The 22,102-nt window shown below is 45.8% G+C and overlaps 1 protein-coding gene across 7 annotated transcripts in view; it reads left to right on the top strand.

Annotated features, from left to right (window-relative positions):
* The window catches only part of LOC129583609 (twitchin-like), a 37,022-nt gene that overhangs the window by 11,946 nt on the left and 2,974 nt on the right, over positions 1-22,102 (top strand). For 4 of the 7 annotated variants that reach the window (XM_055475474.1, XM_055475480.1, XM_055475479.1 and 1 more), the window contains 35 exons: positions 65-150; positions 283-498; positions 904-951; positions 1,274-1,308; positions 1,372-1,478; positions 1,550-1,786; positions 1,873-2,289; positions 2,407-2,546; positions 2,618-2,759; positions 2,831-3,364; positions 3,529-4,428; positions 4,562-4,849; positions 4,929-5,240; positions 5,526-5,828; positions 6,024-6,611; positions 6,691-6,993; positions 7,061-7,663; positions 7,750-8,049; positions 8,120-8,701; positions 8,875-12,117; positions 12,338-15,037; positions 15,193-15,607; positions 15,807-16,561; positions 16,618-16,745; positions 16,966-17,425; positions 17,594-17,881; positions 17,995-18,282; positions 18,345-18,446; positions 19,103-19,400; positions 19,478-19,819; positions 20,157-20,309; positions 20,386-20,506; positions 20,572-20,677; positions 20,879-21,169; positions 21,506-21,946. In XM_055475474.1, coding sequence (XP_055331449.1) covers positions 65-150; positions 283-498; positions 904-951; positions 1,274-1,308; positions 1,372-1,478; positions 1,550-1,786; positions 1,873-2,289; positions 2,407-2,546; positions 2,618-2,759; positions 2,831-3,364; positions 3,529-4,428; positions 4,562-4,849; positions 4,929-5,240; positions 5,526-5,828; positions 6,024-6,611; positions 6,691-6,993; positions 7,061-7,663; positions 7,750-8,049; positions 8,120-8,701; positions 8,875-12,117; positions 12,338-15,037; positions 15,193-15,607; positions 15,807-16,561; positions 16,618-16,745; positions 16,966-17,425; positions 17,594-17,881; positions 17,995-18,282; positions 18,345-18,446; positions 19,103-19,400; positions 19,478-19,819; positions 20,157-20,309; positions 20,386-20,506; positions 20,572-20,677; positions 20,879-21,169; positions 21,506-21,946 — 16,272 coding nt within the window. Of the gene's footprint in view, positions 1-64; positions 151-282; positions 499-775; positions 812-903; positions 952-1,273; positions 1,309-1,371; positions 1,479-1,549; positions 1,787-1,872; positions 2,290-2,406; positions 2,547-2,617; positions 2,760-2,830; positions 3,365-3,528; positions 4,429-4,561; positions 4,850-4,928; positions 5,241-5,525; positions 5,829-6,023; positions 6,612-6,690; positions 6,994-7,060; positions 7,664-7,749; positions 8,050-8,119; positions 8,702-8,874; positions 12,118-12,337; positions 15,038-15,192; positions 15,608-15,806; positions 16,562-16,617; positions 16,746-16,965; positions 17,426-17,593; positions 17,882-17,994; positions 18,283-18,344; positions 18,447-19,102; positions 19,401-19,477; positions 19,820-20,156; positions 20,310-20,385; positions 20,507-20,571; positions 20,678-20,878; positions 21,170-21,505; positions 21,947-22,102 lie in introns of all 7 variants that reach the window. The other 3 variants (XM_055475476.1, XM_055475475.1, XM_055475477.1) reach the window with 3 other exon arrangements.

Below are 22,102 nucleotides of genomic sequence, written 5' to 3'. Positions count from 1 at the left end.
ATCGGTGTTTTTTTTTCGGCTTGCTTCACCTTTCCCTTATAACAATATTGTTTTTTTGGTTTAGGAGAAGACAAAAAGCCTGCTACATCGAAAAAGGAAGAAGCTCCAAAACTGAAGAAGGTCTCGTTGCAAGCTGAAAGCGAGGACGAAGTAAGTCATTTAATTCATAGCGTTAAAATCCGTGCTCTTAAAATCTGCAGCGATTTTACATTCTATTTACCGGTAAATATAATCAGTTTACACACTCCTTATTCTGAATTTGAATTATTGTGATTTGCAAAGGTCTCAGTTAGCGAAAGCGCTAAGCCCAAAGGGGCGGCGCCTCGTAAGAGCTCGGTAGGACTTCGGCGAGATTCGGCTGATCAGTCTATTCAAGAGGAATTCGGTCCTGGTATTCTGAAAAAGCGTGATCTACGTCCCAGTGTGGTGGTAGAATCACCGGAAACATCCCGGCGATCGTCCAGTGTCGCTCCCAACGTCACGTTCTTAGTGTCGGAGGTACTCATATATGCCATCGCCGTTTCTCAAGTTGTAAACGCTTCCGCTTCTAAACGACTCACCGTCACGCAGCGACACGCAAGGTCTCGGCACAACGCTAACTCTTAACAACTGCAGTCGTCGTCGGGTCATAAAACACTAATTCGTCAGAATGAAGGCGTCATAATTCTTTGAAAGCACTCCGTTAACACTGTGCAGGGTTCGTACGGACAAGTGTTTTAATTCTGATTTGCACTGGATAACTGCGAATGAATCTGCATCTAATTTAGTTTTGCAGCTAACCACTCATGCTCCTGACAGCAATCTGCTAGCTGTAAGTAGCTGACTTAACTCTGGTTTTCCTGCCACGTCTGCTTTACTTCCTGAACTACGATTAATTTGATGCGTTGTAATTTCATTCATTAGCCACCAGCGGGCGCCTCGAAGTTACGCCCTGGAGAGGTTGCAGATAAAGTATGTTAATGTTATCATACAGATATCTAGGGTGATGTAGGCATGCGGCCTGGCCTAACCTTTCTTGACCAACAATGCTAACACAACACAGTCGATTTCTTCTAGACATCTTCGTGCTCTAACAAAATTTGTCTCCACTAACCGTTACAGTGACCAGGATGCAAGATGTCGTTTCTTGTCGCTAACCTAGGATTAGCTGTTGCGTCTCGTAATAATCGCACGGTATCTGTCCGTTACAATGCATGTGTGTGATCATTGTATAATGTGTATTGGCTAACACGTATTGTGCAAATGATTTCTCTAATTGTATTTTCGACTATAGCGCCGTCGTTCGAGTGTGGACATGCGCCGGCAGAGGTTAGAACGGTTTTTTTTGCTATGTTGAGTCATTTGATATTAATTGAATTGTGTGACCTTTAGCGTGATGGAAAAAGTGGATGTGGTATCTACCCCACTGAAACCTGTTGGTGCTCCAGGAAGTCCGGCTGTCCTTATCGATGCACCACCAAATGTGCAGTCGCAGGAAGGTATGTGTGCTCAGTTAATTACATTCTTCTAGATCATAATTACCGTGTAATGCATTACAACTTTGTAACAGATGCAACGGCTTTCTTCGCCGTGACCGTGGAGGGCAATCCGGCACCGGAAGTGCACTGGTTCCGTGGTATTCGTGAAATAGTCAACGAAGGCCGCTGTATGGTCAAAACAGACGGTACAACCAACCAGGCTTTGCTGTTCATCAAGAAAGCCCGCCATACGGATGAAGGAAAATACCGAATTGTTGCCAGTAACGAGCACGGCACGGATGAAGCAGAAATCCAGCTTTTCGTCAGCGGTACGTAACGGCAGAAATGCATCGTTTTTCCTTGTTGGACATCTCCTTACACATCTTAGATTTGCAATCCTTTATATTTTGTTTAGTGGGTGGCGAAGGTGCAATGGATTTTCGTGCCATGTTGTTGCATCGAAAATATGCTAAATGGGGCATCGAAGAAGAAGATCCTAACTGGGGTGATCTGAAACATCTTGAACAAGAAAAACCTCAATTAAAGAAACGCGAAGGCAAAAAGGATGGTTTCATGAAAGAGTTGGCCGACATGCATTTGAAGGAGGGAAAGGATAAACTAGCGCACATGGAGTGTGTGTACAGTAAACCGAATCAGAAGCCGAAGTGGACCAAAGGACCTAAAGAGGAAATCTTTCATGGTTTAAAGTTTCGGCTAGTTAATGATAAAGACACTCACATCCTGGAAATTAAGGATCCGAAAGCCGATGATAGTGGAGTGTACATGTGCACCATTGGAGAATCTGTCACCAAGTGCTTCTTACAAGTCGATGGTAAAATACCGACCACATATATACAGTACATTATCATAAAACGATAAAAACTGTTATAGAAAGCGTGTTTGACGTACGGAAAATAATTAACGGAGAACATTTTGCTTTACCTGACAGAACCCGACCCCGTCATCGAATTCGTGCAAAAACTTCCAAAGGAATTACATCAGGATAAATTCAAGGATGCTGAAATGACGTGTAAAATATCTGTTCCCAAGGTTGCAGTGAAATGGACAAAAAATGGCCAGCCAATTGAAGTACAAAGCACTGATCAGTTAACAACACATGGGATTACAATTTAATGGAATAAATTTAATTACAATTATAGAGAGGAGACAAATATGATATACAAAAGGATGGGATTGGTCGGTGCATTTTGAAAATCAAGAAGCTCACGGAAGCTGATACGGGCGAATACATCTGCCGATATGACGACAAAATCTTCACAAAGTGTAACTTTGTGGTAGACCGTAAGTATTTATAGAAGTATATATAAATTTTCATAGGTAATAAAGCATACACTACCTTTGTTTGCCTGTAGAGCCGCTGTATAAATTTAACAAACCGTTGAAGAGTATAAAGGTCACGGAAAAAAGTGACGCAACTCTTGAGTGCGAGGTGGATGATGCAAACGCTGAAGTTAAGTGGCTGAAGAAAGGCAAAATTCTCAAGCCTGACGATCGCCACGAATTTGTTGTCGATGGGAAGAAGCGAAAACTTATTATTAAGAACTCCATGTTGGATGACGAGGACGATTACGAGTGCAAGACAAATTCTGATAGCACCAACGCGGAAGTGATCGTGGAGCCTTTCAATAAAATTATTAAAGGCCTAAAAGATGCCAGCATGTTGACAAAAGAAACAATAAACTTTGAAGTTGAATTCAAAGATCCTAAAGCTCCGGTTGAATGGTTCAAAGATGGAGAACCGCTTGCTGCCGGCGGTCGTCATGATATTAAGGGCACCCGCGGCATGCATAATCTGATTATCAAAGATCTCAAGTTAGAGGATGCAGGAAAATACGAAGCGCGGTGCGGAGCGCTGATCACATCGTGCAAATTAAAAGTGGAAGAAGGTAATAAGGCTTAAGCAGAATGTGTAATCAAAATTACTAAAAAATTATTGAAGTAAGCAGCTACAGAAGATGAAGTTTAATATTTGCGATTACTTTAATTCACATTAAAGCCTAATTTAAATGTATCGTGAGAGTGCGTTAACGATATAAACGGTGCGATCCAGGTGAAACTGCTCCCAAAATCAGCATCGGAAGAACCAAAGTACAAGGTCAAGTCGGGAAGCCACTTGAGATCAAAATTCCGTATAAAATAGGCGGTGTGAAGCCGAGCAAACCCGGGTTTCACTTACTGCGTAACGGCAAGCCTGTACCGGCCAAAGATCTTGATGTCGTTATTGACGATGGGGAAGTAAAGGTCAAGCTTAAGTCACCTCAAAGAGGGGATGAAGGCGAGTACACCATGAAACTGCTGAACGCAGCTGGTTCGGATGAAGTTCCCTTGGACATTCAAATCCACGATGTACCTCTTCCGCCGGAAAATCTGACAATCGACAACATTACAGCCGAAAGCTGCGATTTAGGATGGCAACCACCGAAGGACGATGGCGGTTCACCGGTTACCGGTTACGCCATTGAAGTACAGGAAGGAAAGAATGGCCCATGGAAGAAAATTGCTCAAGTTCCAGGAAATCAACACAAGTTCAAGGTTCCTGATCTGGAGAATAAAAAAGAATATAAATTCCGAATCCGTGCTCTGAATGACATTGGACAATCGGAGCCCCTAACAGCATTAAAGAGTATTATCGCTAAAAACCCGTATGACGAGCCCGGTGAACCGGGGAAGCCGGAAGTGGAAGATTGGGACGTTAATCGTGTGGACATCAAATGGTCGCCGCCCACGAATGATGGTGGAGCGCCAATCGAAAAGTACATTGTGGAAATGAAGGATAAGTTTTCGGACAAATGGATTCCGGCCAAGGAGGTGCCTGCTGGGACGAATAAAGCCTCTATTGACGGCTTGAAGGAAGGTGGTCAGTATGAGTTCCGCGTGCGAGCCGTCAACAAAGCCGGCCCGGGCAATCCAAGTCCGCCAACCAAGCCGGTCATTGCTAAGGCCCGCTACGGTACGAAACAATTTCGGTAGATTAAGCCGCGCATCTGAATTTGTAATATCATAAGACCGAAAAGGCGAATAAGTAGTAAGTTTATGAGCAAGCGTACAATTACGTTCCTTGTTTCCACGAATTATTTTTTCAGTTAAACCGTCGATCATGGTGGAAGATTTGGGTAGCGTGGTAGTCAAGGCTGGATCCGTCATCCGCTTCGATGTGCGTGTAAATGGTGAACCTTTCCCGGAAATTATTTGGTCGGCCATGGGCAAACCCCTAAAAGATAACAAACGGGCGACTATTGAAATTAGCGAACAAAATAAAAAGACCCTGATCAGCATTAAAGCCGCTGAAAGGGCCGATACCGGAAAATACACGCTTACCGTGAAAAATAGTTCAGGAGAAATGTCTGCCGTCGGAGAAGTCGTTGTACTTGGTGAGTAGCGTTATGCTGCTAGTGTTAGTACAGTACATATTGTCAAGTTCCATATAAGTGTCTAATGATATATTTGCAGACAAGCCATCTAGACCACAAGGGCCACTGGAAGTGCATGAGGTCACTAAAGACTCTGCGAAACTGAAATTTAAAAAGCCGGAAGATGATGGCGGTCAAGATATTACCCATTACGAATTTGAGAAACAAGAAGCAGGAACCGGAAACTGGATACCATGTGGTCGCACAAAGGACGCCCACGAGCCCCTGGAGTTCAAAGTGGAGGGTCTTACGCCAAACAAGAAATATCTCTTCCGGGTCAAGGCCGCCAATAAGGAAGGTCTTAGTGATCCTTTGGAAACAACAACTCCAATTCTGGCGAAGAATCCATTTGGTATGCACATTTATACAATGCTTTTTGCGTATGAGGCCCTACTGAAAGCTAACGTCCTGCACTTTAAATTGGTAAATTCAAGTACTAAGCAAATTACCCGGTAGGTGGAGCATTTCTTACAGAATACAGTGTATACTCATGTCGTACAGTAAAACAATAAAACTCGTACTATAATGTCGTACAATAAAACTCCATATATTTTATTTAAAAGTTTTGCTAGTGTGTATAGCTTATTTCAATTTACCCATTCTGTGCATGTCTTGATAAATTCTAATTGCGTTAAAGATGAGCCAGGCAAACCGGGTACTCCAAAGGTCACCGACTGGGACAAAGATCGTGTCGATCTTGAATGGACCGCTCCGCTTAAAGATGGCGGTGCGCCTATTGAAAAATACATCATCGAAAAACGTCCAAAGAAATCCAAAGACTGGGAAAAGGCTATTGAAGTGCCAGCCGACCAGTTGAAAGCGAGTGTGCCTGACCTGAAAGAGAAAGAAGAATATGAATTCCGAGTCCGTGCTGTGAACAAAGCTGGTCCTGGTGAGCCTAGTGATCCTACTAAACCTGTGTTGGTCAAGACTCGATTCCGTAAGTACTTGTCTTTCTGAACAGCAGCTGTACTAGTATCATAGCGGGTTTTTTTATTAATTTTTTAATAGCACTTGCATTTTTTACGCAGGTATGGGTGGCCATATACAGTACATGGCTTTATTCGTTACATTATTTCTGAAAATATTAATTGCGGCACCTTTTTGAAAATGTGTAATTTTGTCTTAATTTAAGTGAAACCAAGAATCATCCGTGATAAATTGATCACCACCACTATCAAAGTGGGTCAAGCGTTTTCCTTTGATGTGGAAATCATTGGTGAGCCCGCCCCCACCACCGTGTGGGAACTCTTGGGGAAGGAACTGACCAGTGATGCCAACCGCACTGTTGAGCATAAAGAATACAAATCACATATCAGTGTCAAGAAAGCGACAAGGGCCGATGCAGGGAAATATCGCATCACGGCTGACAATTCCAGTGGTCACGATGAAGCGGAAGTGGAGGTGTGTGTTCTGGGTAGACCATCGCGTCCAGAAGGACCGATTCAGATTGCCGAAACCACCGACAAGAGCATCAAGATGAAATGGAAGCCACCGAAAGATGACGGTGGAATGCCGGTCGATCATTATCTGATTGAGAAGCAAGATCCGAAAACCGGGCAGTGGCTACCGGCCGGAAAAGTTCCCGGTGATCAGACTGAATTTACTGCGGATGGTCTGACACCAAAACAGAAGTACAACTTCCGTGTCAAAGCGGTCAATAAGGAGGGAGAATCGGAGCCGCTAGTGACCGAAACGCCTGTAATTGCGAAATATCCTTTCGGTAAATTTCTCTTTAAACGGCCTAAAAATTAAATCTGCAAATGCGGAAACAGATGCTGTCTACTTGTGTAATTATTTAGACGAGCCAGGAAAACCCGGAACACCCCAGGTGACCGATTACGATAAAGATCGCGTGGATCTGAAATGGACCCCGCCAGACAAGGATGGAGGATCGCCGATTGAAAAGTATATTATCGAGAAGAAACCAAAGGGCAGCAAGGACTGGGAAAAAGCCATGGAAGTTCCTGGCGATAAGACCGCTGCTTCAGTAACCGGTCTACCTGAACGTCAGGAATTCGAGTTCCGCGTGGTGGCTGTCAACAAAGCCGGACCGGGCGAACCCAGTGATCCCACCAAGCCTATCATCACAAAACCAAAGCACTGTATGACAGAACCAAAAATTATTTGTCGCTAGTTATATAATGCCTTACAAGTGTGGTATTTTTATAGTGAAACCGCGCATCGACAAGAGGAACCTGAAACCCATCACCATTAAAGCTGGACAGCCGTTTGCCTTTGATGTTGATATTCAAGGTGAACCTCCTCCAGAAAAGGTCTGGACACTGGCACCGGCGAAGAAGGGTGTCCCACCGGGAGAAGTGAAGAATGGTGGAAAGGTCAAACTGGTCAATGAGGATTATAACACTAAATTAGATGTCAAACGGGCGGAACGGTCCGATGCCGGAACCTATACCATCACCGCGACTAACGAAAGTGGTCAAGACCAGGCGACCGTAGAGGTTGTCGTACTGGACAAACCCCTAATGCCCGGAGGTCCTTTGGAAGTGTTGGATGTACACGCCGAGCACTGTAATCTGAAATGGAACCCACCGGAAGACGATGGCGGGGCCCCTATCGACCATTATGACGTGGAAAAGTTTGATGTGGCCCAGGGCCGCTGGGTGCCAGTGGGCAAGACCACGAAACCGGAAATCGCTGTGGAAGGCCTGGAACCTGGTCATCAGTACAAGTTCCGAGTAAAGGCCGTTAACAGCGAGGGTCCTTCCGAAGAGTTGATGACGGATAAGCCAACTTTGGCGAAAAATCCTTATGGTAATATTCAGACGTCGCTGTGAAATGTGAATGTAAAAAGGAAAAAGCCGTATTTAACGTTAGAATTTATACCGGTTTTTTTTCAGATCCTCCTGGTGCTTGCGGAAAACCTGAGCTTACGGACTGGGATAAGGATCACGTGGACCTGAAATGGACTGCACCGACTAACGATGGCGGTGCGCCCATTGAGAAGTACATCATTGAGAAAAAGGATAAGAATGGAGAATGGGAAAAGGCTGTGGAGGTCCCAGCAGATAAACTAAACGCCACTGTTCCGGGTTTGACTGAGGGAAAAGAATACCAGTTCCGAGTTAAAGCCGTTAATAAAGGTGGCCCAGGCACCCCTAGCGAGGCTACTGCTCCCATTATTGCGAAGCCGCGCAGATGTAAGTGCCGCTTTTTCGTTCTCATAACTACAAGTGTTATTTTTCAATAAACCTTCCGTTCGGATTACAGTGGCCCCGAGAATTGACAGGAAAAATTTGGAAACTCTAAAGGTGAAAGCCGGACAGCCGATTGACTTTGATGTCAATGTGATCGGTGAGCCGCCTCCAACCACCGTATGGAAGTTGAAGAATAAGGAACTGAAAAGCGACGATGGTGTCAAGATTGACAACAAGGATTATAACACCCACTTGATCATTAAGCAATCGAAACGTTCGGACACCGGAATCTACACGTTGGTGGCGACCAATGAGCACGGTAAAGACGAGGCCCAAGTGGAAGTGGTGGTACTGTCTGCTCCGGCCTCACCGGAAGGACCGTTGAAGGTGGCTGACGTGAGGAAAGACGGGTGCACGTTGTCATGGAACAAACCGGAAGATGACGGCGGCAGCGATATTTCTCACTATGCTGTGGAAAAGATGGATGTCGCCACCGGCCGATGGGTGCCGTGCGGAGAAACGGATGGGACGGAATTCAAAGTGGACGGCTTGCAGCCGGATCATCAATATAAATTCCGCGTCAAGGCTGTAAACAAGCAAGGAGAGTCCGAACCGCTAACTTTAGAAAAGCCGATTACTGCCAAAGATCCTTGGGGTGAGGAATGCATTAGCGTGCCGCAATCCCAGCAAAATTTTTTCTGAATTAAGTTATCGAACATTTTAGATTCTTATGAAAAAGCTAGAATTTCGTTTTAAAGGTTTTTCCAAGTACATTTCCTAAAGCAGATGCAGTGATTTGTGTGTCGTTTAACTGTGGCCTAATTTTAGTCGCACCGGATCCTCCCGGAAAAGTGGAGATTGCCGACTACGATAAAGACCATGTGGACTTGAAATGGCAACCTCCCGTGAGTGATGGCGGTGCTCCAGTGGAGAAGTATGTGATTGAGAAAAAAGATAAATCGGGTAACTGGCTACCCGCCGCGGAAGTGCCTGGAGACCAGACCACCGGTACCGTTCCTAACCTGATTGACGGGCAGACCTACGAATTCCGAGTGAAAGCCGTTAACAAGGCCGGGCCGAGTGCCCCATCGGTGGCTACACAGCCATTCCGAGTGCGACACAAGCATCTGGCACCGCAAATCGATAAAAGCGCTTTGCGAGAAATCAAAATTAAAGCCGGTCAGCCATTTAATTTCGACGTACCGGTCATTGGCGAGGAGCCTCCTAAGAAGACGTGGACACTGGAGGGTGAAGCGCTAAATTTGGATAAGGACCGAGTGGTCACCAATGAGGAATACAAAACCAAACTGGATGTTAAGGCCGCTGAACGAAAAGATTCGGGAATGTATACCTTAACCGCCACCAATAGCTCGGGTACAGATACAGCGACCGTAAAGGTCATTGTGCTGGATAAACCCACTTCCCCCCGAGGTCCTCTTGATGTTACCAATGTCACAAAGGACGGTTGTCATTTGAGCTGGAAGACTCCCGAAGATGACGGTGGGCAGGATATTTCCCATTATGTTGTAGAAAAACAGGACCAGGAAACCGGATTATGGGAACCTGTAGCGGAAGTGAATGGTACACAAGCCGACGTGACCAAACTGACGCCGGGTCATGAATACAAATTCCGCGTAAAGGCCGTCAACCGACAGGGTGAATCTGCACCATTGGTGACCAAAGTGCCCATTGAAGCCAAGAATCCGTTTGATGAGCCAGGAAAGACAGGCACTCCGGAAGTGACCGATTGGGCCAAGGATCACGTGGACCTGAAATGGGACGCGCCCCGCAGCGATGGTGGTTCCCCGGTGGAAAAATACATTATTGAGAAACGAAAAAAGAACTCGCCATTCTGGGAGACGGCTGCAGAAGTGCCTGGCGATAAGACAGAAGGCACTGCCGGTGGTTTGAAGGAAGGTGACGAGTATGAGTTCCGAGTGACCGCGGTCAACAAAGCCGGTCCTGGTGAACCGAGTGACCCAAGCCGCATGGTCAAATGCAAGCCGAGGAACCTCGCACCGACCCTTGACATGAGTGCTCTGAAAGACATTAAAGTGAAAGCCGGTCAGCCCATTCGTTTCAAAGTGCCGATTAGTGGTGAGCCGACACCGACATCAACATGGACAATTAACGGAAAGCCACTGTCTAAGGATGAACGCGTCGAAGAAGAGAAGAAGGAAGATTATGTCATCCTGGAAATCAAAAACGCTAAGCGGGCTGATAAAGGAAAGTACACGCTCAATCTGGAAAATGTCAATGGTACAAAGTCCGGCACGGCAAACGTAGAGGTTATGGACAAACCAGAACCACCGCAGGGGCCTCTGAATGCCAGTGACATTCATAAGGACGGTTGCACACTAACATGGAAAGCTCCGGAAGATGATGGTGGCTCGGAAATTATCAAATATGTCGTGGAAAAAATGGACACATCCCGTGGAACATGGGTGGATGCCGGCGAGTCGCCAGATTGCAAGATCAAAGTGAACAAACTGACACCAAACAAAGAGTACGCCTTCCGCGTGAAAGCCGTGAATGCACAAGGGGAATCCATCCCTCTGGAAATAACAAAGCCTATTATAGCCAAAAATCCATTCGACGCTCCAGATGCTCCCGGTGAGCCACAGGTTACTGATTTCGGGCCAAATCACGTTGACCTTTCGTGGGCCGCTCCGGAAAGCGACGGTGGCGCTCCCATTCAGAAGTACATCATCGAAAAGAAACCGAAGTACAGTCCTGTTTGGGAAAAAGCCGCTGAAGTTTTGGGAGGAAAAACATCGGGCACCGTTCCCAATCTCACAGAAGGGGAAGAATACGAGTTCCGAGTGATCGCGGTTAACGAGGGTGGTGAAAGTGAACCCAGCCTAGCGTCGAAACCGGTTGTCGCTAAACACCGCCGCTTACCGCCTAAGATCAAGAGTAACCTGCGCGATCTGAAGGTTAAAGCTGGTCAGCCGCTCAATGTGGAAGTTGAGTTTGTTGGAGCACCGGCACCGGAAGTTGTTTGGAAGAACGGTGACAAGGTTATTGTCCCCGACAAACAGCACGTTTTCATCACAAACGACGAAGGACGAACGAAGATCTCGATTCCTTTAACTGAACGGCTGGATAGCGGCCCGTGGAAATTACAACTGAAAAATGAGTTTGGAACAGATGAGGGCACGTTCAACGTGACGGTAATGGATAAACCCAAGCCACCAACTGGACCGTTAGAGGTTTCCGACATCACCAAAGACAGTTGCAAACTGAAATGGAAGCCACCGACCGATGATGGTGGTGTGCCGCTTAACGGCTATGTCGTGGAAAAGCGTGACACGAAGCGAGGCACCTGGGTGCCAGTTTCGACACTGTGCGCGGGAACGGAAATTCGTGTTCCGAAACTGAAAGAAGGCGAAGAATACGAATTCCGTGTAATGGCTGAAAATCCTATGGGCACATCAGAGCCTCTTATGACTACAAAACCCATTGTGGCGAAAGATCCTTACTCGCCACCTGGATCGCCGGGTCAGCCGGAAGCCGTGGAGACAGACCGCGATCATATCACTATTCAGTGGACACCACCAGATGACAACGGTGGATCTCCGATTTCTGGTTATGATGTAGAACGAAAAGACGAGAAAGGCCGCTGGGTCAAGGTCAACCGTGAACCGGTAAAAGGAACTGAATTTACCGACGATACGGTGCAGCCCAATAAGACTTACGAATATCGAGTCACTGCGAAGAATACAGCTGGTCCCGGAAAGCCCAGCGAAGTATCCAAACCAATTAAGGCCAAGCCGATGAAGGAGGCACCAAAGATTCATTTGGACGGTCTGCTTGGAAAAGACATTCGTGTCCGCGCAGGAGAGCCGCTCACCATTGAGGTACCGATTTCGGGCGCTCCCACGCCTACGTGCACTTGGGAGCGGGATGGCAAAGCCTTGGTGGATGGTCGAAACTTGCAGCTGACCAGTGGCGAAGAGTTTGCCAAACTCCATGTGCCCGTAGCAAAGAAAGAAGATAAGGGGAAATACAAGCTCACTGTTTCGAATCCTTTCGGCATCGCTGATGGAACAATCAATGTCATCGTTCTTGGTGAGTATTTGCAATCTTCACCTAGAGTAGTCTGCCGTTTGATTGTACGCTTGGTAGCATCCGTTTCATTATTTTGGTCTGTTAAACTGCTTTCGAATTTACCAATATCGTTAAAATTCGTTTGTACAGTTACGGCGGATGTCATATCTGCTTGGAATTTAATAGTAATGTTGTTTTTATATTCCAATATATAACGTGAAATCGTGAATTGCATTTTCAGACAAGCCCGATGCGCCAGAGGGTCCACTGGAATACTCTGATGTGACTGCAAATCAGATTAAACTGTCCTGGAAGAAGCCACTGGATAACAATGGTGGTGAAATTAGTGGCTATGTGGTGGAAAAATGTCAAGTCGGCACCGGTGTTTGGGAGAAGGTCGGTATTAGTCCGACCGAAAAGATGACCGTAAAGGGTCTGGAAGAAGGAAAGAAATACCAGTTCCGCGTGAAGGCTGAAAATGTATATGGTGCCAGTGAGCCGCTGGTAGGCTCATCGGTCACGGCCGAGAATCCTTTCGGAGCACCGGACGCTCCGTCAGCACCGGAAATTACCGACACCGCGCCGCATGCTATCAGTCTTAAATGGCAAAAGCCCAAGGACGATGGTGGCAGTCCCATACAAGGCTACATTATTGAAAAGCGAGAACCGGGTGTCAAAGATGAATGGAAGCCGGTCAATACTAAACCAATTATCGGCACCCAGTATACGGTGCCGAATTTGGAGGAAGGACATGGGTACGAATTCCGAGTGATAGCTGTCAATGACGCCGGTCCTGGTAAACCCAGTAAGGCCAGCGAGATGGCTATTGCCCAGGATACTACCCGACCAGATGCACCGGATGCGCCAAAAGTGGACAGCATCACTAAGGATTCGGTTGGTTTGTCGTGGAATAAACCAATTCATTCAGGAGGGTCACCAATTACCGGGTACATTGTGGAAAAGAAAGGTCCAGGAGATCGAGATTTTGTCCCCGTCAACAAGACGCCCATTTCCGATACTAAATTCGTTGTGCCGAATTTGAACGAGGGAGAAGAGTATCAGTTCCGCGTGAAAGCGGTCAATGATGCCGGACCGAGCGACCCGAGCAAACCGGTAGGACCCGTCAAAGTGGAGCCTCAGCCTGAGAAGCCGCACATTGACATGGGTAAAATTAAGGACATTGTGGTCAAGGCGGGTGAGACCTTTGACATTCGTGTGCCGTATCACGGTTACCCACAACCCGTTGCGGAATGGACCAAGGCGGATCCTCTCGGCAATGTTAAAGATGTATCTGACTCTGACTCTCGGGTGATGACCAAGACGACATCGGAGCAGACCCTGTTGAGTGTCGGTCCAGCAAAACGCAGCGATACCGGCACATACAAATTGACGTTAAAAAATCGTCTGGGTCAAGACACCGGCTCCGTCCGGGTCACCGTTCTCGATCGACCGGATAAACCGGAACGATTGCGGGCCGATGAAATTGAAGCCGACAGTATTACGTTGAAATGGAGCCCTCCCAAAGATGACGGTGGAGAACCCATTACCAACTACGTTGTGGAAAAACGTGGACCAGATGGTGTATGGACGAAGGTCAATAATTTCGTTACCGGAACGTCGTGCAAGGTTCGCAATCTTCAGGAAGGCAAACCATACGATTTCCGTGTGTTCGCGGAAAATGCAATGGGAAGAAGTGATCCTTGTGAGACTGAAGATTCGATCAAGCCGAAATCACCGTACGGTAAACCAACCGCTCCAGGTACACCAGCCTGCGTGGATTCTACACCGGAGTCGATTTCGCTGCAGTGGTCACGACCACTCAGTGACGGTGGTTCTCCCATCACCGGTTATATTGTGGAAAAACGTGATGCCCCTGATGGTAAATGGGTCAAAGCCCATGTCGGCCCGGTGACGGATAACAAGTTCACCGTGACCGGTCTGCAAGAAAACAAACCGTATGAGTTCCGAGTGTGTGCTGTGAACGAAGCTGGTCCCGGAGAGTACAGTGGTACGAGCGATGAAATCTATGCTCGACCGCCGCCATCGGCTCCCAAGATTGACTGGGACAACTTTAAACTACGTGATATTACCGTGCGGGAAGGCGAACCTTTCAGAATCGCCATTCCCTTCAAGGGCAGTCCAGTGCCAACCCAGTCCTGGACCGTTGGCGGAAAACCGCTGTTGGGTGATGATCGGGTGATCATTGAAATGACCGATGGAAAAATTGCTCTTCTTCATAACAAATCAGCCAAACGCTCTGATTCTGGGAACTACAGAGTGACCTTAACGAACGACCGCGGTTCCGATAACGCAGCGTGCACAGTTACTGTTGTGTCGGCTCCATCGCCACCCAAAGGTCCCTTGGAACCAATCGAGACAACGCCAGAGTCCATCAAACTACGATGGTCTCCACCGGAAGATGACGGCGGGGCACCGATTACTAACTATATTGTGGAGAAAGCCGATGCTGGTACTGATCGCTGGGTAAAGGTGAGCAGTTTTGTACGGTCACCGGAATACGACGTCCGTGGACTGGAAGAGGGGAAGAAATACAAGTTCCGCGTTCGAGCGGAAAACATCCATGGCATCAGTGAGCCACTGGAAACCGAGAAAGACATTACGGCGAAGCATCCCTTTGATACACCTGGAGCACCAGGCCGACCGGATGTCACAGATGTCGATTCTGACTCGGTTAGTCTGCAATGGACCCGTCCCACAACCGATGGTGGTAGTAAGATTCTGGGATACGTAGTCGAGGGTCGGCGGCCAGGTGACCGTAACTGGAAGCCCATGGGTGACGCGTTGATTAAAGATACGAAAACAACGATTCCCAATTTAAATGAAGGAGATGAATGGGAGTTCCGAGTAAGGGCCAAGAACTACGCCGGGCTCGGTACACCGAGCGAGGAGACACCAGTGGTCACTGTCAAGCCGAAAGCCAGTAAGTGCATTACTTCTTATTAATTTAAGTGAATCGCTTTTATGAGAAATTTTAATTCAGGAAATAAAATGTTGTTGACTTTGTTAATAACGGTACTTAAATTGAATAAAACGTTAATGTAATGCAAACAGAACGTAATTAAGCCCATTTCACAGCTGTCCCTTCGCCTCCCGGCATACCGAATATCGCCAAAATTGGTCGCACTTATGTTGACCTTAAATGGACCAAGCCGAAATCAGATGGAGGTTCCAAGATTCTCGGATATCAGGTGGAGAAACGCGAGAAGGGCAACTATATTTGGGTTAAAGCGCATGACTTTATGGTGCAAGATCCGGAAGCCACAATACTGAACTTGATAGAAAATGCCGAATACGAATTCCGCGTTTATGCGATTAACTCAGCTGGCAGAAGTGATCCTAGCATGAACACAATGCCAGTGAAAGTCAAGGAAGCCACAGATGGTACAAAGCCCGAAATTCTTAAGAAGTTTGGCAATATCACAACTGCTGTTGGCAAACCAGTGAAACTGACTGTGGAAGCGGTCGGTAAACCACCCGTAAAAGTCAAATGGTAAGCTATAAGAAATTCGGTGAAATTTACGAACATTTTTCTAGTTGCAGTCATTAAAGTGTTATGAAAGTCTGACTCTATGTTTATAATCACTACGTGCGATATAGCTGTGGATTTTATTGGTTTGTTGATACTGTAGCACCATTAGCATACTTTAACACCATTACGCTTCAACATTAATTTAATTTCCTGTTATTAGGTTGAAGAATGGCAGAGAGATTAACCCGAGCGGTCGTGTGAAAATGACTGAGAAGGACGGAGTTTTCACCCTGGACATTGGTGAAGTCCTGGATTCCGATGCCGGAGAGTACACATGTGAGCTGAGCAACCCCGGTGGCAAGGACACTTGCACCGCTCAGCTGCGCATTATCGAACCACCGAAGATCATTCGTTATCCGGATGAGGTTTCTTTCGAAGAAGGCGAAAGCGCCAAGATCAAAGTGTTCTTCCAAAGCGAGACCCCATGTACGGCTCGCGTGTTCCACGGAAAAGAGGAGCTAAAGGAGACCGACCGACTGAAATGGAATGTCTTTGATGACTATGTGGTGATTTTGTCCAAAGAAATGCAGTCGGATGACAACGGGAAGTACCGTATCGAAGTCATCAACGAGAGCGGCTCAGGCGAGGCCTCGTTCCCGATAAAGGTCACCGGAAAACCGGGTCCGCCAACGGGTCCTTTACGTGTGTCGGATATCACCCAACACCAAGCCACCTTATTCTGGCGCCCACCAGAAAATGATGGCGGGTCCAAAATTCTTAACTATGTTGTGGAAAGGAAAGATGTCACACGGGACAACTGGGTGGTGGCCAGCAGTTACGTTAAGGACTGCACCTTCACTGTTCAAGGTTTGGCGGAGAATGCTGAGTACGAGTTCCGCGTGAGTGCCGTTAACGAGAACGGTCAAGGACCGCCTCTGAATGGCGACGGACCAATTGTGGCCAAACTTCCATTTGGTATGTGCTGTAAATTATACCCTAAAAGAGGCTGCTTGAGCTCCTTAGTTTTCCAGACCCTCCGTCGGCTCCTGGCGTACCGAACGTTACGGAGGTTGGTGGCGATTTCGTGAATCTTTCATGGGACAAGCCCCAATCGGATGGTGGAGGACGACTCCAGGGTTATTTTATTGAAAAACGAGAGGTTTGTGCTTTAGTATTGTTGTCAAATAAAGTTTTGTTTAGTAAAATACAAAAACTTGAAATGCTTGGATGCATGGTAAATCGGTACTACGTACCCGGTATTTTTCTTACATGCACGAAAATATGGTTAAAATAAAACTGATGATGACTTTATGAACTGAGGCTGCTACTAAAATGGACACATTGCTGTATAGTGTATATCCATTCTTTATCACCCGCAGAAAGGCTCGGAGAACTGGTTCCGAATCAATCCCAATCCCAGTTTACCGCCCATGTTCAACGTTGCCAACCTGATTGAAGATCGCGAATATGAGTTCCGTATCTTCGCCGTCAATGCCGCTGGCCTTAGTCCACCATCCAGCAATTCAAAGATAATTAAAGTCAAAGACCCTAACGCTCCCATAGCTCCAGAATTCATCCGCCCGCTGAAGAATCAGCTAGCATCATCAGGTAAATCAGTGACTTTGGAATGCGAAGTGGAAGGCTTCCCTAAACCGGAGATCACATGGTATAAGGGCAGCCGAGAACTGTACGACTCCAATAAATACATGATGACCGTTCGCGGCAACGTTTACACCTTGACGATCAGTGACGTGTTTGGTGAAGATGCCGATGAATACTCATGTCGAGCCGTCAACAAAGGTGGCAGCAAAACGAGTCGAGCGGATGTTGTGATCAAGAGTAAGTTTAGTGACCTTTTTCTAATTTTTGTTTTTAAAGTCAATTTTAGCCATATTTATAGCAAGATATTTATAGCGCCATAAAAACTATGTTGAAACATCGAAGATTGCTCTATTCAATGTCCAAAAGAATGAAATAACAAACGTAACCTGATGCCGGTGTTTGTAGCTGCCCCTAAAATCCATCTTCCCAGCCGGTTCGCCGATGTGGCATTGTTCGACAAAGGCGAAGACATTATCTTGAAGATCCCTTTCACTGGCTATCCTCGTCCAACTGCCGTTTGGCGCAGAGATAACGAACAAATCGATAATGGCGGCCATTACAGCATTGAAACACTGGAACGCCATGCCATTCTTACTATCAAAAGCGGCGCACAGGAAGACAATGGCAACTATAGACTAATTGTGAGCAACGAGCTCGGCGAAGACTCCTGTGTCATCAAGGTGCAGGTCAACGGTAAGTGAACTATTGTTGTCCGATTCGGCTTTTTGCTTCTCTGGAAAGACCGTAATTTATATCCATAAAATAACGCAGATTCATTGATAATTACCCTCATTATTCTTGTGCAGATAAACCGGATGCTCCGAGATTCCCGATGATTGAAAATATTTGGCACGATTCCATTACGCTGTCCTGGAAGCCGCCCCATTCGGATGGCGGTAGCCCAATCACCAACTATATCATTGAGAAGAAAGAGCATCCTGGATCATCCTGGATTCGGGCCGCCAGCACGCGATGCTCGTACCATACTGTGACCAATCTGAACCCGCTGACCACATACGAGTTCCGCATTTTGGCGGAGAATTTGTACGGCACCAGTGGACCGTCTGATGCTACTGCACCCGTAACAACAAAAGGTCATCCTTTGCTTTTTTGCCCTAATAATTTTCTGTTGGTTCTATTTGGCTTGTATTAACAGAAGACGAAATGAAACGCCGAAGGAGAAAGCGCGCTGATCTGCATGACGGAAAGAAAGTTCGTGGCAAAGACGAAGGAAAAGTGTCAGACTACGATAAATTCGGTGAGTGCGGTATATGAAAAATGACAAAGCATGTGTTGTGATTAGAATAGGGTGTTGTTATGAACAGCATGGACTGCTAATCTCCTTGCCTTTTATGGAAATTATAACACTTTCCGGGAAGATGAGTATCTGCGTAGTGGCAGAATTAGAAGTCCCGTCTGCTTGCGGCTGTCAAGACGCTTTAAACTTGTCCTCCACTCGTCACAGTTTGTTGATTAACTTGTCTCAATCTAAAAGTGACTTGCTTCTATTTAACGCTTTGTGTACAATTACGCTTTGTGTCCAGTTAGTATTCTTCGCTTTTATTTTAATTTTTGCGTCGCACAATGCCTGCACTAAGATTACTAACCGTTTGCTGTGGTAACTGAAGTTTATGACGATAAATAATTTCTCACAGATTATTAGGTTCGTAAACTGAGTATCATATGATCGACGCTCATCAGTATTTCTGTAGCTGTGTAATTATTATTAGTGTCACAGCAATGTTGGATTATACACATAATATGAGTGAATTAAAACACGCGTTTTTATTTTGTTCATGTTAGAAACATTTGAATGTTTGTAATGCCTTTTCTGGTTGGTTCAGTGTTACATTGTCTCGCGATCGTATTTTTACAAATCAAAACAAAATTATATTATTATCTATTAATTTTTAGTTTTTGATGTCTATGACAAATACGCCAAGAAGCCAGTGGACATAAAACACGACAGCGTTTATCAGTATTACGACATCCTGGAGGAAATCGGCGTGGGCGCTTTCGGCGTGGTGCACCGGTGTCGTGAAAAAGCCACCGGTAACATCTTTGCTGCCAAATTTATTCCGGTGGAACTGCCCAATGAAAAGCAGTTGATTCGCAAGGAAATTGACATTATGAATCAATTACACCATAACAAACTGATCCATTTGCACGATGCCTTTGAGGATGACGATGAAATGGTTCTTATTTATGAATTGTACGTGTCAAGAATTAAATGATAGTGCTTCAATATATGGCATTGACGTGAATGGCGGTATTGTTTGTTATTTGCAGCATGTCCGGCGGAGAGCTGTTTGAAAGAATTACAGCGGATGATTATACCATGTCGGAAGCGGAAGTGGTCCACTATATGCGTCAGATCTGCGAAGCCGTCAAGCATATGCATGAAAACAACATTGTTCATCTGGATTTGAAGCCGGAGAATATCATGTGCCAAACACGGAAGAGCACCAATGTTAAGCTAATTGATTTCGGCCTGGCGACTAAACTGGACCCTAGTGCCGAAGTGAAGATCACCACCGGGACGGCAGAATTCGCTGCGCCAGAAATTGTCGACCGGGAGCCCGTTGGTTTCTATACCGACATGTGGGCAGTTGGTGTTCTGGCCTATGTTCTGTAAGCAGAACATAATGAAATATAAAGCAGACAGTTCCCGAACGTTAATTTAACTATTATTTTGCTGGAATTACATTTTATTATAAAAATAGTTTTACCTTATGTTTTTGCTTCGTTTAACGCATATTAGGAGTATATGTTTTATGTGAAAAGAATAGACATTGTATAACAAACAGGTAAATTAACGTTTGTATGACAATCCACAGCTAAAACATTCCTGCATATAAAAAGATAAAATAAACTGCAATAGGACTGCAATAAACAGCTAGGTTCAAAGCTGTGAATTAATTTATTTTTCGGATTTCCAAAATTTAATCTGCATTGGTTATTCTCACAGTCTGAGCGGTCTATCGCCGTTTGCCGGTGAGGACGACGTGGAAACTCTCCGTAATGTGAAAGCATGCGACTGGGACTTTGAAGACGAGGCATTCGCCGGCGTCAGCGAAGAAGCCAAAGATTTCATTCAGAAATTATTGGTGAAAAAGAAAGAGTACGTTTGCCTGGAGTTATTTTTGAATTACAGTATTAAAATCTGTCAGCTGCGGTCATTACCAATAATTTTTTAGGGCTCGTTTAACCGCCGCTGAGTGTTTAATGCATCCCTGGTTGATGGGCAAACCATTGGAAGGACAGACCATACCGAGAAGCCGATTGGTCAAAATGCGCAACAAAATGCGCGAACGCTATGTATGTTCGGCATATTTTTTTCGCACGCACGCACAGCGCTTAATTCACTGATATGTTTATTTCAGGGCGATTTCTGGGATAAATCGGTTCTACCCATTGGTCATATCGCCAATTACAGTTCACTGCGGAAACTGTATCCCGACAAACACCGCATTGCCGATACTTTCTTTGGTAATGTTTGTTTTCCGCGCCGCTCTTACAGCAGCCGCTGCTAAATTTAGAAATCAACCAACTATCAAGGGAAATATTATGTGCCGCACTGATTTGTACGCAGATTTTTGTACAGTAGTGCCTATATTCCATGTAAATTACCGTACTTGTTTTCCGCAAAACGACATATGGGAAAGTAACGTGCGCGGTGTATTTTGACAGATCGCCGCGAAGCTGGACCACGATTTGTTATCAAACCGCAGAGCGCTCTGGCCTACGAGGGTCAGAGTACTAAATTCTACTGTCGTGTTATTTCGCTGGAGCCGGCAGTGATTACATGGTGGCGCGACACGCTAGAACTGCGACAGAGTGTTAAATATATGAAACGCTATGATGGCAATGATTATTATTTGATTATTAATCGCTGCAAAATCGAGGACAAAGGAGAATATATTGTCAAAGCGGAGAGTGCCTTCGGACGCCGAGAAGAGGTGGTTTTCCTAAACGTTCAACGTAAGTGCACCTTTTTCTGACGACATTTGGTAGATATATTTTATAATTCCAGCATTCTTTTGTAACTGTCGAATTAAAATTACAAATTTTAAATCGATATATTTCGAAATAACCGTCCTGATATTATATGAGATAGTGTTCGCAGGAATTATTCAAATTGACAGAGATTTGCAAACAGTGTTTGTGTATGAAGTGCAATAATTTTAACGCATTTACAATGTGTCAAGTTGTCAATGACCATGAACTTGTTAGAGATAAGGTCAGCTGAACGTAATTAATTAACAATACGGAAATGGTTTGCCACGGTTGAAACTGATGATAATTTACTTTCTATAGCGCAACCGCACGAAGAGCTGCCCATGCCGGAAATTAATATTCCGCGCTCCAAGAAAAATTATGATCTCGTTTACGATCTGCCAGAACAGGAAAGGGATACAGCACCGAGCTTTAGTTTTGGCTTACGACACCGGACCATTCAGAGGGGCATTGGCGTCAAGCTGCTCTGCTGCATTGACGGCCGACCGCCGCCCACGGTCAAATGGCTGAAAGATGGCCGCGAAATCACCAAGCAGAATACCAGCTGCAACATCACCTCCGCGCACGGCGTTTCCACACTGGAGATCTTCTCCTGCGAATCGGAGGATGCCGGCACATACACGTGTATGGCGTCGAATTCCGTCGGCGACAAGGAGACCTCGTGCAAGATCCTGGTACAGGGTACGTTCATTGATGATCTGGATTACTTGGGAAGCGGCAATGCCATCTACACATCGAGAGGCAAGGAAGAAAATACAAACACCCACCATATTCCTCCCGTTCACAACTGAATTCGTTTTCCTTTAAGTTTGCACTCTATATAGCCTTGATTTCATACAATTAATAATGAGAAAATATTTATAATTGCCATATATACCACACTTTGCTCCCAATACT

The sequence above is a fragment of the Paramacrobiotus metropolitanus genome, unplaced genomic scaffold (genome assembly GCF_019649055.1).
Source record: "Paramacrobiotus metropolitanus isolate TYO unplaced genomic scaffold, Prichtersi_v1.0 Parri_scaffold0000011, whole genome shotgun sequence".
NCBI classification, from domain to species: Eukaryota; Metazoa; Tardigrada; class Eutardigrada; order Parachela; family Macrobiotidae; genus Paramacrobiotus; species Paramacrobiotus metropolitanus.
This window is presented reverse-complemented; position numbering and strand designations above follow the sequence as displayed.